Consider the following 16,026-nt stretch of genomic DNA (forward strand, 5'->3'; position numbering starts at 1 on the left):
AATGTTAAAACTTGCAGTTGTTCCAGCTCGATGTTTTCCAGTCTGCACTGACAGAGTGCGGGCTACAGTTGTGAGGGGGTTGAGGCCATTGTTGAGGTAACGTGAGACAAATGAGACCCTGGAGAGCACTACTTAGCCACTCATAAAGGTCAGATATGGAGCCACACCAGTGGATGTTAATCCCGACCCTGGGGACTGAGTGCACATGCGCCTGTGGATGCAATTGTTTCACAGGCCCGGTGACATTTAAACCTGAATGAGCGTGCAGCCCCTGGACGGCAGAACAGAGCGGACGTGCTTGTGCGCCTCTCTGGCTGAGAAGCAGTGGGCTTTAGCGCCCATGGAGGTTTAATTAGACGTGGCCTTGAGGACAATTAAAACATCAGAGGCTATTTCCTCATGTAGAACAAAACCAAGTGGTTAGCACTGTAAATATCCTCTTGATTCCGTTCCTGGGTAAACATTGAAAACTCTCGGCTTCCACAAAAACACCTTTTTAATGACCTGAGTGTGCTAAAAAAAACAAATTATATTATTACTACATCTGAAAATTCCACCTGACAGCAGAGATATCATTATGAGGCAATACTGTACATTATTATGTAGACACACAGTCTAATTGGTATTGAAGTAAAAACCCACTGGCAGGCGGAAAACCTGTGTAATCCTTTCCCCCTCGTGTTGGAGCTGTAAGGTTGTCAGCAGGTCACATTGATTGGGGCACCTGAGAGTTTCAGTTGAGTGCAGTGGAGATAATGACTGGAGGGTCACTGCAACAGTTCAGCCCAAGTGTAATGAGCAGAAAAAGAAACGCCGATTCAGTTAATGCATGAGAGTGTTGTTTGTGTGTGTGTGTGTGTGTGTGTACATGAACGAGGTAGAGATACAGAGCTGTGTACACTCCGCTTCCCTTCCATGAATAACTCCGTCACTGTGTGTCCAAGATTTTGTTCTTGTTCTTACATTTCTATTTAGAAAAAATAATACGACAATCGATTTCTCTTAATTTCAGGCACACGTTCTCAAAGCTGAAAAATGAATTTGTTCTATAAACTATTCTTGTTCCTCTAATTGATTCCCCAGTTTATTCCAGACTAAAATACTTTCACAGTTTTAGGATGAACTGTCAGTAAATGTTATTCTGGCCTCAGAGAATAAAACCTTGACATTTGTGGATTTTATATAAAACGTTGGACAGATTGTCGTAGATAGTTTTGAACAGCTTAACTCTCGCACCTCCACCAGGTCCATTGCACATATTCATGCAGAAGTGAACATTCCCAGTAGCCTCAGCTGCAGTTTGTATTTAATGGCAATAAATGTAATGTTGGCTCATTAACAGACTAAACTAATATCATGAACAATGTACCTGTCACCATCACCACGTACGCAGTGTGAGTGTGTTAGCATGCACTTAGCGTCTGGTCAGAACCCTGCTGCAGGGAACAGCCTCACAGAGTTATCATATTATATATAATCATATTGTGACTTCACTGTTCTGGAAATATCAAATTTTCACAAAAACCTGATTTAACAATGAAGAATTCTACATATTTTATTCAGGTATATTAAAACACAAAAATGTACCATCTCACCCTGGACCAGGCATCACAGCTAAATCACTTTGTTTTTTTAAAAACATGAACATTCACCACGTCTGTCATGAGACATTGTATTTTTGTCTGATGAACAATCTATAAAAGTAGATATTTATCAGTTAATACAATTAGTCTGTTCTTCACAATTAAAGACATCTAGAAAATAGTTGGTGTAACAGGAGACTCTGTGTCTTTGACAAATGGTAAATCTTTCCATTCTTTAAGGTTTTGTGGTAAATTACTGATCAATAAGAAATAATCATACGAAACCTGCCACACAGAAAATGCCTGTTCACAATGAAGCATCAACTCCATCTTGTGGTGCAGAGAAAATCTGCAACTTCAAAATAAAGGTTGTTACAATAAAACAATGACATTTTACTGCATGATGCTAAAATTTAAAACTGCTTCATTCCACAGGAGCAAAGCAACTTTATGTTCTTCATAGTGTTTGTGTGAAGTTTTTAAATCCTTCACTTTCCATCCTTCACTTTCCATCTGATGCAAACTGTTTCATTGAAATGAGAGAAAGACTTTTAAAAACACAGGCAGCTTTAATTCAGGAGCAGCTTTAGGAAATAGCATTTCTTACAAAAAACACTCAGTTACTACACGGGACACACTCACTGACCTGAACCAAACAACTGTCTTCTATTTAAAATGTCAAAATAAGTGACATACAAATAAGATTCAAAAAAAGAAAAGAAATTCAGCCTAAAATTACCTAAGCTGTTGCCAGAGTTAAGCTGAGGAAAAACAGGTACTTGTAATTCAAAATCAATTACAATGACCAGCTCAATGAAGTTGGTACGAATAAGATTTTTTAATCTAATCATATAAGCATCCTGTCTTTTTTGCCAACCTCATTTCAAGTATTGTTGTCATTCATTTAAAAAAATTGACTTTAATTTAAATAAAGGTTCGACAACATCACAACTTTAAACGTCTGAGAGATTTTAGGTCTAACTCAACAACTGAATCTGTTTCTTCAAATGAAAACCTTTACTCGTCTTCCCTATGAGCCTTTTTCTCCTCCTCGTTGTCCTGTGACGCATTGTCGTTATTTTCCTCTTCACCTTTGTTTTCCTCTTGCTTCGTCTGTTTCTCCTCCTTCTGCTGCTCAGGTTGGTCTGTCACGGTTTTCGCTGCGGCCCCATTGGGCTTCGGTGCGTCCTCTTTTATCACCTCCTGAACGTTGTACTTTCTGTACAGAGTATAGTCTTTGACCACACTGATGCAACACACAGCCTTGATGACCTCCACAATGATTGTCAGTTCTGGGTTGGTCAAATCCACTTTGTTTTTAGGGTTCAGCTTCCCCACAAGACCTGAAATGGATAAAATACAACACACAAGGTCAGTTCAGCTTTAAACTATAATCATGAAAATGTTGAAATTGACTTTTTCCATTCGACAGATCTGTCAGATCTATTTCAGTCGGATCAGAGGAACTCAAAACAACCTGCGATGGATTGGATGATTTCGTCTCTCTTGTTGTGGCTGCTGTTGCGGGCCTTGAAGGCGATCTGATACGTAGCACAATTTGGGGTTTTGAACCATGACTCCAGGAAAGTGGTCAGATACTTCAGCATATCATCCTGAAAGGCCTTGCACGTCCCAGTCACCTGGATAAGATCAACAGAATGATCACACACTGTCAATTCTTTTTTTTATCTTGATATATAGTAGACTGAGTTTTATGAAAGGTTGCAGCACATTTTAATGAACAAGAGGCATAAAATAAAATAAAATCTAAATCTAAAATCTATGTGTGTGTCAGGTAAACTAGGATTCTATCTTCTCACTGGTAGCATCCTTAGAATCGTTCTGGACTTCTTCTTCTTGGTGGTGTGGAGATCCGACAGGATGTGATGAACCAACTTGTCAGATTCTAGGACAGAGCAAAACAAACAAAAAAAACATTATAGTCGCATAACGTTAAAAACTTAAAACACCAGCTGTTCTCTCAGTTAAGCGTTTACCCAGATTTTGAGTTCTGATGAAGATGACATTGTTCGCCCCGCTGTCCAAAGCCTGGAAGCGTCTCTCTTGTTTCCTCCCAGATGCTTGCAGCTGTGCCACTTCCTTCTTCAGTGCAACGTCCACATCTTCTTCCTCAGCCTCTTCTTCATTGCTGCTCCCAGTGTTCTCTTGCAGCTGTAACCATAACAGTCACTTTTCAAATACCATATTAGGAATATAATAAACTAATGCTGGGTAATTGAACAATATCAATAAGTATCGCAGTATAATTTTTATCAACAGTAATAAAAGAGTCTGATATATATATCGGTATCATGCACTAATGCAAGCATGATGAGGAGGTATAACATATATAAGTTTTAAACCACAACCTTTACTCAGAACAACAAATCAGTCTTTAAACTTGTAAAAGCAAAGTTTATCAAAATCGACTGATGTGAAAAATGTATCTCGATATAATATTTGGCCTCATTTTCATTCAATTTCATTTTAAAACTTACTTTAACTTGCTTTATAAACTTTAATGTTAATGAATACAAAAAAATACAAACAGGTAAATCAAGGCCAGACATAACAATTCTGATCAAATCAGCAATTCCTCACATGAAACTGAAACCAGCATGAATACTGGAATTCAAAAAAGTATTTCATTTGTCGGTGATCGATTGTTTCAGGGCTGCATGATATCTGCTTGTCACAATCAAGTTTATTAGTGAGTTCTGGGACAAAAGTGAGATGTATAAGGACATTTAAAGTTAAATTAAAGTTCCAAGCGGAACATCCCTGTATCTATAAACACAAATCTCATAACCTCCTGTCACAAGGTGCAGATCACTTGTCCACAGAAGCTTGAGGGACCAGAACAAACATCTGATCCATGCAATGTCCCCTGGTCCCCTCAGTGTCCCCTCATTGTCCCCTCAGTGTCTCCTCAGTGTCCCCTCATTGTCCCCTCAGTGTCTCCTCAGTGTCCCCTCAGTGTCCCCCTCAGTGTCCCCTCCTCACCTTCTCGGGTCCGAACAGCTCGTCTGCGTACTCGCTGAGCAGGTCGAAGGCCTCCGCGGTGCACTTCCTCTCGTTCATGTTGCATGTGATGAGGATCCCCTCCATGCCCACCTCCAGCTCCCGGGAGCCCTTCCACCGCTTGCCGTGGTGTCCGTACCGCTTCCTGGTGCGCTTCTGAGCGGCTGCCATGTCTGACCTGTGCGGGGTTCTTGTCTCGCAGCGGCGGCAGCGGCTCCACCTCCCTCTTGTTTTGGTTCGCCTCTGTTAGCCGTTAGCTAAACACTTGAAGCTAACACGCGGGTTTCGGAGTTTGTTTTCACGCCGCGGCGGCTACAAGGTCACCGGTTCGGTCTCGACCGACACACGCTAATGTTTCACGTGTTGCCGCTTCAGGGTTTTCAGTCACGAGCGTTCGATTCCGTCACAACATTCATCTGAAGCACGTTTCTCTGTGGCGACGTACGGCGAGCGAGCAGGGCCAAAAAACATTTCCGACATTGTCGCGAAGCGCAAAGTACAGTTTGCCGGTTGGTTCTTCTTCTCTCGTGTTTAGAGGAGGTTGGCCAACCCAGCTTAGAGGCGCGTTACCGCCACCAGCTGGCCCGGGAGGGTGGAACTAGCGATGTGTTTAACAAATCTGTGTCTGTCATGAGTTTAATAATCTCACAGTAAATCTTGCCTGCTTGTTTTTGCTAACTCATGGTGTTTCCCCTTCATTAGTATCGTATTTGTAATGAAGAAGCACAAGTTCGACTGTTTCTGTCTGAAAACAGTTTGAGTATTTTCCAGTTGGGCGCTTGATTTTATTCAGACCATGAAGTGAGATGAACAGAGTGAAAAGGTATTGTTTTTATTTCATTAGGCACAAACACAACTCTTCATTATTGTCATGATCAAACACGTTACTTCATCTTCATGTGAAATGACCATTATTAACATAATTTACATGGTAAATACAAAATGAAATGCATGTATTAAAAAGCTTGAATGCAAAAAAAATCCAGCGCATTTTCATAATTTATTAGTGTTATATATAATATGTTCTTTAGCTCCAATGCTACTGTATCTGTAAGAGGTTTTTTGGAGAAGTTATAGAGGCGACACAGAAAAACGTCATTCGGGTACCATCTCTGTGGGAATGGATAATTATATATTATATATAAAATATCTCAATGTCAGTATGATGATGGAGCGGCTGTTTCTCCAACTCATTAATAGCTTATTCTTACGGTTGACCTCTGTTGTGGTGGACAGTTCAGAGTGGAGCTGAGTGAAACTGAGGCCCCGGCAGCAGGAGAGGCCACTGAACTGCTCTTCATCAGAGACGACTCCCATTTGAAGAACTCGCATCCCTTCTGGATCCTGCCTCCGCTGCCTGAGCGACGGACCGGACAGCAGTAAAACCCTCGGCCGTGGTTTGGACCACCGTTGGACACAACCTGCCGCTTGGCACGGCGGCCGCACGCACACAGTGGGGATGTGATCTTCTGTCCTTTTTTAATTGTCGCAGACACTGAGGAGCAGTTGGTGGATGATGAGTGTGTATTCGCTGACAAAGAGCGGAGGACGTTTTTGGGGGTGAACAGCGAGCTGCATGTGGAAGGACGGGATGCTGCAGCCTGTTTAACTGGGTCAGTGTAGATGCTGAAAGAGAATCTAGGCGTCTCTTTACAAGTTCTGTTTTGCATGATGACTGGTCTTGGTTTGACAAATGAGGTATTAGGTGTGGAGGTCTTTCCTGGGATGAAAGCTTTGTGTCTGAGTGAAGTGGGCGTGTTTGTTTCATTTGGGGCTTTGTCTGACTTCTTTTGGAATTGTAGAGAGTTGATTTGTGCCAATTTGTTTTTGGAATACCAAGTAACGGTCTTAGGCACAGCAAAACATGCATCTGGCAACTGATCCACTCTCATGTTCTCTGTAGACATTGTGGATAAGTGAGTGGTTTTAGAGGAGTTTTCAGCACTTGTATTGTCCCTTAATTTGACCTGACCCTCTGTTAAATCCGATGAATTGTCAGATTCTTCCCACACATAACATCCGCTATCAAAATCGGAGATACGTTCTCCATCAGTTACATCATCACCCTCAAACACCACATCATCATATGAACCACACCTCTCCTCTGTTTCCACTGTAAATTCTTCCTCCTCCACATGAGCCACTGTTCCTCCGGTTTTTGAGAGCTGGTTGTTGTGAGGTAGATTAGACAGGCAGCCCAGAGTTGTAGAACACAGGACAAGGGTTTTGTTGCCGTTACTGTGTGGTGAAGACATGTTCATCATGACCGACGAAGAAAGATCAGAGCCTGAGGTTACCAACCTCCTGCTGCGTCCCCACAGTGGTGTATTTGTACCATTCAGAAGTGTCTTGGGTGAGATCAAGCTTTGAACAGATTCCTGAACTGCACTTGCGTTTTCCGTGGTGTCAGAATTCACCGCTTTCTTCTCTGAACATGTTCTTATTTGATTTGATTTCAGAGGAATCGTAGAAGAGGAGGATGTGTTTGTGGAAAGTGTTTTTTCCTCGTTATTGGTGTCAGGTTTTTCTTTCTTCTCATCTGTATTTCTGTTTCCAAACACAGGTTTGATCATTGATGGGGTCTATAAGAAGAAGATGAGAGTTAATCAACAACTCTTAATATAACCCATTTCTTTGTTGCATGCTATATTATCTTGTTCCTCCCTTCCCCCCCTGATTCTCCAGGAAGATTTGCACCATAAAAAAGGCAGGGAGATCGTACTTTGTGATTTGCAAATTTCCACTTTTATATTTATTTATTTATTTAAAAAATCTTATAAAAAAATTGATAGAAGATTTTCATGTAAAATCTCTCAGAAACAAATAAGCTTCAACCATGAAGATCTCCATTTATCTTGGTCGACATCCATGACAGGTTTTGCTTTTGGAGACAGGAGGGGGCCAGGTATTTAGGAGCTGGGATGCGCTGGACGATAGCCACTCACCCTCTCAAGGCTTCTAGTGATCTTCATCACACACCCATCCCTCATCATCCTCGCTGCCAGCTGAGCTGTATTTCGGGAATCATCCAAACCTGAGGTTATAGAGAAAAACAAGACACACACATGCTTAGGTTGTGTCCATTTTCTATGTAGAACTATTTGGACCAGAGAACCTGTGCACTTTGTTTGTACCTGAATGTTCTCTTCCTGAAAACTTTATTCCGAGATCTTGAAGTGCCCCATTCAGGCCTTTGGGTTTCCTGTCGTAAAAGAGCTGGAAAGTGCAGGACAAGGATTTATTACAACATGGGAGCCAAAATGATGAGGCATTGTCAGACAACTGGCTCATAAAATAAGAAAGTATAATTGTTATTAATACAGTTGTTTGAGCCTCTTAAATTTGAAAATTGCTACTTCCCCACGAAAAAACTGAGTAGAATAATCGGTAGATAAATCAATTACAAAATATTTATTTCAGGAATGATCATAAGTGAGACAGCAGGAAAAAGAGCAGAAGAGAGTTCACTCACTCTGTATGTGCTTCTCAGATCTATCCAGCTGTTGAGAACGTCAGGTTTACTCAGCTGCTTTCGTTTACACTCGTACTGCAAACAAACTCCAAGATCCCAGTCTGATACACAACGCAAATGGTAGCAAAGAATAAGTGACGATACATTTTCCATTTATCATAAAGGCAATAATTCAAAAATAAAACCAATGCTGCTCTTGTAATGCAGTGTTTTGGTGCATGTGATAATGTGTATTACATTTGTATCAACAGATCCAAAACTTTTACCTGACCACGTGAGGAAAGTACACAGTTTTTGAGAAGGTGAAGTTGGAGAACACTTCTGTTGTTTGTTAGGAAACACCACACTCTTCTCAAGCTGCAGGTTTTGCAGCCAGCGACAGAACCGAGACAGACAGATCCGCAGCGGGATCCCTGCTTCAACTTGCATCTGCAAGACAGAGATGAAGCAGTCAGATCATGGGACTACGAACAAATGAACTGAACTAGACATTTGTAGTTGCATATTTTAGCCTGTGCATGGACACCTGTGTAATCCCGGTCAGCTCGGTGCAGAACTCGGACAGGGTGGGGTGCTCCTGGGGTTGAACATACGTGTGAAACTCAGACTCGACTTCCCCCGAGGAAGTGTTCAGCAGAACAGCAGGAAACTCAACTAATAGAAAGGTGGAAAAGAAGAACGCGTGTGTTATTGGCAGTAGGAGTGAAAAAAAATGAAACACTAAAGAAGAGTCAGTGTTACTCACTAATTTCCGGGCTGTAGTGGTTTTTCTCTCTCCAGCAAGTGGACTCAAAGTCGATCACTATCAGGTATGAAAATATCTGATCTGAAAGAGAGCAGACAGCAATGATACAACGGGAATCAAACCTAAACATCACACCTCTGTAAAACACAGGATCAATTCGGACTCACTTGACACCAGTGTTTTCTTTGACCCAGAGGAAGACTGGCTCCTCTGCCTCAACAACCCCAGCTGTCTGTGGGGGGATGGAGGAAAACACATGAAAAACTTCAACTTGAACGTGTACAAGTGCTGAAAACATTTAAATACTTCATAAATACATCGTAACACTCAGATATTACACAGCTTCCTCGTGTTTCCAGTCATCACGGTTAGCTGTTAGCTGGTTAACAAGCTAATGGCTGTTTGGTTTATCTGTTACTTACTTGGCCAGTTTCTTTGTCGACATATCCGCGACCTCAACCCGGGAACCGGACGATTTTCTATCATTGAAACTAGACAAAGAAATAAACGTGAAAATGTGGAAACATCTGGACAGAAACAACTTCACGAAACAAAACAAAACAAAGATCGCGCTGGTTTTTCAAAACTACTCATCTATCACTCTGAGCTCGACTAGTCGGGGCCGCACCATAGACTCTATAATATAAAGAGCAGCACAGAGCAATCAACTACCGAGACAGTCGATCAGAGAAAAACCAGGAAGTTTGTTGAAACCGGATGAACTTCATTTCTGGTTTCACGAAGCCCAGTCAAAATAAGAGCATAAACACGAATATAGACATATATACATATACGATTGAAACATTTCTTATGTGAGCTTTATTTGATGTTTCGAGATAATACTATTATATTTACTGAAATTTAGAGGGTTTACCTCGTGAAAGGCATCAGGACAGTCAAGAGTTTACTTTATGTTGAAAGTCGTGAGTCGGAAGTAGTGTTTTTTCCTCACACGCACGAGCCTGTGGTGCAGCCATGTGTTTTCCACCTTCTCCAACATGTCGATCTGGTGAGAAGCTGCGAGTTTAGAATCGACCGGACCAATAACATCTGGTATTTACACACTTTTACTCTGGTTTTCGTTCTGACACACAAACAGATCGGAGAAACCAACAGCACAGAAACTGTTCCAGGAAAACAAATCCATTCAGAAGCTGTTCAGTGATCGAGAGGGAGGCTGCAATTTACTGAGAGTTTAAGAGGAATTGTGAATTTGAAAAACACTCGCTGTAGTTTCTGCATCTGGATCTGTAGAGTGAGGCTGCGGATCAGTTTGAATGTGGAGTTACAACAATGTGCAGACTTTAAAATAAAGTACAAAGATGTGTTGTTCACAAGGTGCAGGGACGAAGAGGAGATCTGACCATCACTACTTATAACACGTTTACAACATGTCTCACGATATTAACCTTCTTTTATCTGGCCAGGATATTATTTAATATCATTTATGTTAGTGCCTCAATACAGAGCAATGTATTGTTAACATGTTTTACACCAAAACCTGCCTTTGACAGATGAAGGAAGAAGTTTATCTGCAGAATTATTTCAGTGGCATTAAAACTACAATATGAATATGTTATAAGTTATGTTCTGAAATAGGGAGGATGTGTATTTGGTTATTAATAAAGCATGAAACTTTAAAATGTTACCTTGGGCTCAAGTAAAAAACTGTGACTCAAATTACTAGTTTCTAATTCAGTGCTAAATATTTGACAGTTCCTCAAAAAGTATTGAGATTGCATGCACAGCCATCGCTGCCTTAACTCAGGGCTCCACTCATCTGCTTCAATATGCACATGAGGAGTTTGTGTAAAACACAAACCTGGGTTGAAACTATACAGTGCATAATTGACTAATTTCAAATTCTGTTTTCCTGTAGAAACATCAGCGTAAGCATGGAGCCTTCATCAGCAGCTACGAGCCTCAGGGAGAAAAGAAGGAGAGTCTCCTCCACAGCACACGAGACGGCCAAGAGATTAAAAACTGAGCTGGAAGGAGCGGGGGCACATCCAGTCCGTTCACCGAGGATCTCCGTGCCGCTCGACCGCCTCCAACAACCAATTACACTGAATGAGCTGACAGAGCTGCTGCATTACGCCGCTCTGGGGAAAACAGGTGGCATCCAACAACCCAGGTAATGACTTTTGTAGCAAGCTGTGATCTATTTCATCGCCTCTCATCATATAACTGTCTGTAACTTACTTACACTGTGTCCTTGTAGTTGAGCCATCATCATTATATACATATTGTCTGTCTCTCTGCCAGTTGGTGTCGTCTCCACCACCAGAGGAAGGTTAAAGGTGTGAATGTTGTAATCGTGGAGGGTCTGACCCAGAGTCACTTTTACAAACACTACCTCACGCTGCGACACCTCAGAACCAACTATAGCTCTGTAAGTATCTGGAGGGGACGTGGATTATTTGATGAGAGACGTTCAATTCACAGTCGGTATTTAGGAATTTACATCTGCCTTTATTGGACCAATGCAGAGGATCACCTTCAGTCCACCATCTCAGAACGTGGCGTCTGGAATCTTCAGCACGGAGGTTCCTAAGTCAGACGCTCCATCACTTTCAAAAACACACAAGGAAAACTGTGAAATACCCAAAGGTGAGAAACATGGATAACATTTACAATGAAAGTTACAGTTTAACACATTTCAAGTGATTATTCATGATACTTTCTATGCAACTCTTTTTTCCTGATCTTCCCAATTTGTGAATGTCTGCGTCAATTTGTGTTCTGCTGCAGCTGTGAAGTTTCACCCAGTAATCACCAAGTTTGGGACACGGCCCAGAGGACTGACAGCGTATCTACTCACCCAGGAGGAGATGATCCAGAAGAAGTACCCCTTCAGAGGTGAATCTCTATAAACCAGACGTGGTTCAGACGGTTCTGCTCTCGCTCTGTGTCTCCATCTTTACCTCCTCACGTCTGGTTTTGTTTCTTTGCTACAGGAATGCCTGGGTTTGAGGACTTTGTGTGCACAGACAGTGTTGATTGTGTGACTGACAGCAGCCCTCTGTACGGACTCGACTGTGAAATGGTGAGTTGCTCTCAGGCCCCGTTCAGACCGACTTTTAACACCCATCCTGAGACGTCCCATCACAAGTGGACCGTTGGTCAGGACACACTCGGTCTTATTAATGCATCTTGAATGTCCAGACCACTTGTGATTGGATCTCACCTCTCCGCTCCGTGTGCAGATAAATATGTACGTCAGGTCTTTGTGCACTTTATATTCTTGTGAGGATATATACATGTGTCTGTTGTCATTGTATATGCATGCATGTGTGTGTGTGCATCAGCTCATCATTGTTTCACTGTTGTGTTTCAGTGTCTGACGGAAAAGGGAAACGAGCTAACTCGTGTCTCTCTGGTGGACAGTGATGGAAACTGTGTCCTGGACGATCTGGTGAAACCTGAGACCCGCATCCTCAACTACATGACAAAGTACACAAACACACACACACATACACACCAGCCAACATCATGTACTATATTAAAATGTCAAAGCATATTTCTATTCTATCTCTTCTGATAGGTTCTCTGGTATCACCGCAGCAATGTTGCGACCAATCACAACCACCCTGAGGGACGTTCAGGCAAAGCTCAGGGCTCTGTTGCCACGGGATGCTGTTCTGGTGGGACATTCGATAAACTTCGACCTTGTGGCTCTGAAAGTGAGTCGCAGAGATGAGGCAGATGGAGCCTCTGTGTTTGAAAGAAAACATAACCCTAGTTTCCAAACTAAGTTATTTCATTCTGGAGGAACATTACCACGTGTCTTATGTCCATATGAATAAGTCTTGACCTTTGTCCTCACTGCAGCTGATTCACCCGCATCTAATCGACACAGCCCTTCTGTACAGGAAAGAGTTTGGACAGAAGTTTAAGCTCAAGATCTTGGCCGAGACGATACTGAAGTAAGTTTTCTCTTTTTTTAACTCTGTGTTTCTGTCTCTCCCACCGACTGTGGCTAATAATTCAACATGTGTTCCAGGAGGCAAATACAAACTGAAGAGATGAAGGGTCATCATCCCACTGAGGATGCTGTGGCAGCCCTGGAGCTGGCCCAATACTTTATTAAAACAGGACCTTGTCAGGTAACCCATCATGCACACACTCACACACACGCACAGGTGATACAATATTTTCATTGCATCCTCCTCATCAGGTTGTGGAGCATCACCTGGAGGAGCTGTGGGGATACACAATAGAGGAGGAGTTCCCTGACCCTCCTGCAGCCACACCGAGTCACAGGTGCAACATCCACACGTTGTTTTAGTGATTGACACCAATAGAAGGATCCTAGTCTCCATTCCAAATGTGAAATCCATCTTATCACACATCCTGGTGCACTTGACAAATTCTCTGTCCTCTTCTTTCTTGTGCAGGTTTGCAGACATATTACAGACGCTTGGCCGGTCAGTTGCCTTTATAGGGAAGCGTTCTGACGTAGATCTGGATTTGTCCCATCAGCAGTGGCACAACTCTGACAAAGAGGTTAGAAGTTATTTGGTTTTCTTCCCACAATTAACTCCTGTGCACATATCGCACTTTAGGTTTGCTATAGTTGACCTATTATTAGATATCAGGATTCCTGTATCTGAATATATCAGCAGTGACAGGTTTGATGTCTTCCTTGCATTCTCATCATTCTTCCTCTTTTTGTCTTTTCCTTTTCTTGCTCTTCCTCTTACCATTCTCCCCCTGCACTCCTCTCCCTCAGGTGCTGGCCTCTTTCAGGAGACAGACCGAGTGTCCGTTCCTCTCAGTGCTCCAGTTCTCGTCTGTCTCAGACCACCTGAAGCGCTGTGTCCCTCATCAGGAGCGGCAGTACCAGAGAGTGAGTCACTCCTATTGTGAAACTAAAGACTTTTTTTGGTAACAGTATAATAGTGTTTCCCATCAACTAGTTGGACTAGAAATGGGCTGCACGTGACGTCTGCGTGTCTTCATCCTGTGTGTATCCGTGTGTATTCATCCTGCAGGTGTGTGCAAACCTCCGTGACATGTGTGTAGTCTTTGCTGGGCCGTTTCCAGCGGGTTTCTCCGAGAAGGAGGTGAAGCAGCATTTTCGGTGCTGTGGACCAGTTAGGAAAATCAAAATGCTGAGCACAAGCGGTGGAGTAAGTCTCACCCGCATCATGATCCTTATTTTCTTTCTGATGAATTGATTTAGACGTGACAAACAACTGTCTCTGCTCAGTTGTGTAAAAGGGAAGATTTGTCCACAGAGACATCCTTGGATCTTTTTGTTTTGCTGTGGCAGTTTGTGCAAGAGAAAATATCTTTAAAACATTTTCCCTCTGTTTTGGTTCCTATTAAACTAGAGCTGGTCACATTTTTCCTCTCTCTGGATTTGATTTATTAAATTTCCTCTTTGACAATGATTGGTCTCCAGGTCCATGCAGAGGTAGAGTTCGAGCTGCTGGAGGGAGCGGTGCTGGCTTTAAAAACTTTAAATGGGCTCAGTTTGCAGGGACAGTCCATCAAGGTAGTTCTCCTTTTTCTTTCCTATTCCCTTTACAATCTATTAATTCCTAAACTTTAGTAAAGTGCTCTGTCTGGTTCTTTGTGCCTTTCCTAGGTGCAGAGGCCTGTTTATGAGTCGATGCTGGACGTGGATCTGACTCTTGACGCTTTGACGCATGACGTCCTCAACACCAGTCACCTCTACGCTGTTAAATCAAAGCCCAGTGTGACTGAGCGCATAAACAATTCTGCAAAGATCAATGGAAACACATTCAATGCAAAGTGTCCAAGTGCAACGTGTGTTAAAACCACAAATGGGTCGCACTCTGCTAAAGTGAACGATAAACGGTTGCAGCCTGAACTGTCTGAGGAAACAGTCAGAGAGACGTTTGGTCACTTTGGAGCCGTGGAGAGAATCATCCTGCCTGCTAAGCCTGGAAAACATACAAGACACGCCTACATAAGTGAGCAAAAAACACTACGGGAGTCAGATTCATGATCTCGGGTTCGATCTGCAAAGTTTGTAAAACTCTCCACCCTGTGTGTTTTACAGAGTTTGAGAGTTCAGAGGTCAAACACGCGGCCCTCAGCTCCTCTGATGATTCCCGCACAGAGGACTACATCATCTGTCCATCCCTGACTCCGCCCCACTTGCGCTCATGGGTCACCCTGACAACATCTGCAGTGGATACTGAGGGGGAGGGGGAGGGGAGTGGCCACATGCACATCAGTTCTCAGGTAAGAAAAGGGTTGTAATCACTCCAGTCAGTTGGTAAACCGCAGATTTGACTACTGACCCTCTGGTTAGTGGACGACCCACTTGACCTCCTGAGCCTGAGAGAGAGAACAAAGACCGAGCAAAGGCTGTCACCTCACACTTGGATATGTGTCGTCTGCAGGACCAGGAGATTGAGCTTGTGATGGGGAAGCTGGACCGCTGCCTGGGGAGGCTCTTTAGATCTCTCCCAGAATGCACCTTGTCTGTGGTCGTGCTGCTTGGACACGACAGGTGAGGACTCTGAGTGTCTCAGGATAAAAAAACTAATACCAAGTGAAATGTTTCTCAACCGTGTCTTCTCTTGTCTTTAGTGCTGATGACCAACGTCCTGGTCTGTGTTTAATGGAGATTAAGTCTGGGTCCAGGTGAAGGAACAAGGAACAAAATATCTTCCACCGCAACAACAATTCTTCCTCCTGTGAATCAAACCAATGACAAAAAATTTAATGATTTTCTGACCTCCTTTACAGCAGAGTTGTATATTTATACAGAATAATATACTTTTCCATTGGGAACATGTATATTAAAGACAAGTTCAAATTCTAATGAAGTACTCAAATACTTTTGTTGCCAAGAAACAAGGGAAACTACAAAGTTAAAATGCATTTGTCTCACAGGACAATAAGCCCTCCAGGTTATTTAGTTGTTGGAAGCTCAGGAAGTTTATTATATTTATGGAACAAGGCAACAGATTTATATTAAAAATCTGCAATGACTGTCCTCGTGTGTACGTTTTGTAATATTCATTATACAAAATGCCATCACTTCGTTTTTTGAGACGTGGAAAACTTTGTAATGTTACATTGCCTCTTTCATCCCCACGCTGCGTCGCAGCTGTAACTGTCAGAATCAGGTCGAGCAGGTTGAAGAGTAAAACTGAACTGTAGCTCAGTTAAAAAGACTTAAGAGTCTTTAAAAACCAGAGTTTATCATCAATATTCCAAACTTT

The 16,026-nt window shown here is 42.5% G+C and overlaps 3 protein-coding genes across 4 annotated transcripts; 1 reads left to right on the plus strand and 2 right to left on the minus strand.

Annotated features, from left to right (window-relative positions):
* Window positions 1–2,132: 2,132 nt before the first annotated feature.
* On the minus strand, window positions 2,133–5,128 carry thumpd1 (THUMP domain containing 1). The gene is made up of 5 exons (XM_020103077.2): window positions 4,587–5,128; window positions 3,581–3,755; window positions 3,404–3,489; window positions 3,061–3,223; window positions 2,133–2,926 (listed from the first exon to the last, which is right to left on the minus strand). The coding sequence occupies exons 1-5, from the start codon at window positions 4,773–4,775 to the stop codon at window positions 2,601–2,603; spliced, it is 939 nt and encodes a 312-aa protein (XP_019958636.2). The 5' UTR covers window positions 4,776–5,128; the 3' UTR covers window positions 2,133–2,600.
* A 292-nt stretch (window positions 5,129–5,420) lies between these two features.
* Window positions 5,421–9,497, minus strand: eri2 (ERI1 exoribonuclease family member 2). The gene is made up of 9 exons (XM_069530743.1): window positions 9,244–9,497; window positions 8,989–9,053; window positions 8,822–8,902; window positions 8,603–8,730; window positions 8,343–8,505; window positions 8,077–8,177; window positions 7,739–7,820; window positions 7,550–7,638; window positions 5,421–7,186 (listed from the first exon to the last, which is right to left on the minus strand). The coding sequence occupies exons 1-9, from the start codon at window positions 9,264–9,266 to the stop codon at window positions 5,798–5,800; spliced, it is 2,121 nt and encodes a 706-aa protein (XP_069386844.1). The 5' UTR covers window positions 9,267–9,497; the 3' UTR covers window positions 5,421–5,797.
* A 196-nt stretch (window positions 9,498–9,693) lies between these two features.
* rexo5 (RNA exonuclease 5) lies at window positions 9,694–15,797 on the plus strand. 2 transcript variants are annotated; one of them, XM_020103082.2, is made up of 19 exons: window positions 9,694–9,874; window positions 10,701–10,955; window positions 11,087–11,213; window positions 11,311–11,431; window positions 11,573–11,680; window positions 11,779–11,867; window positions 12,159–12,274; window positions 12,366–12,504; window positions 12,653–12,747; window positions 12,825–12,927; window positions 12,999–13,084; window positions 13,219–13,327; window positions 13,554–13,670; window positions 13,816–13,953; window positions 14,229–14,321; window positions 14,415–14,763; window positions 14,853–15,037; window positions 15,199–15,308; window positions 15,389–15,797. In XM_020103082.2, the coding sequence occupies exons 2-19, from the start codon at window positions 10,717–10,719 to the stop codon at window positions 15,444–15,446; spliced, it is 2,382 nt and encodes a 793-aa protein (XP_019958641.2). In that variant the 5' UTR covers window positions 9,694–9,874; window positions 10,701–10,716; the 3' UTR covers window positions 15,447–15,797. The 2 variants fall into 2 exon arrangements, with proteins under 2 accessions (XP_019958641.2, XP_019958642.2); XM_020103083.2 differs by having other exon boundaries at window positions 9,777–9,830.
* Window positions 15,798–16,026: the final 229 nt, after the last annotated feature.

The sequence above is a fragment of the Paralichthys olivaceus genome, chromosome 8, assembly GCF_024713975.1.
Source record: "Paralichthys olivaceus isolate ysfri-2021 chromosome 8, ASM2471397v2, whole genome shotgun sequence".
NCBI classification, from domain to species: domain Eukaryota; kingdom Metazoa; phylum Chordata; class Actinopteri; order Pleuronectiformes; family Paralichthyidae; genus Paralichthys; species Paralichthys olivaceus.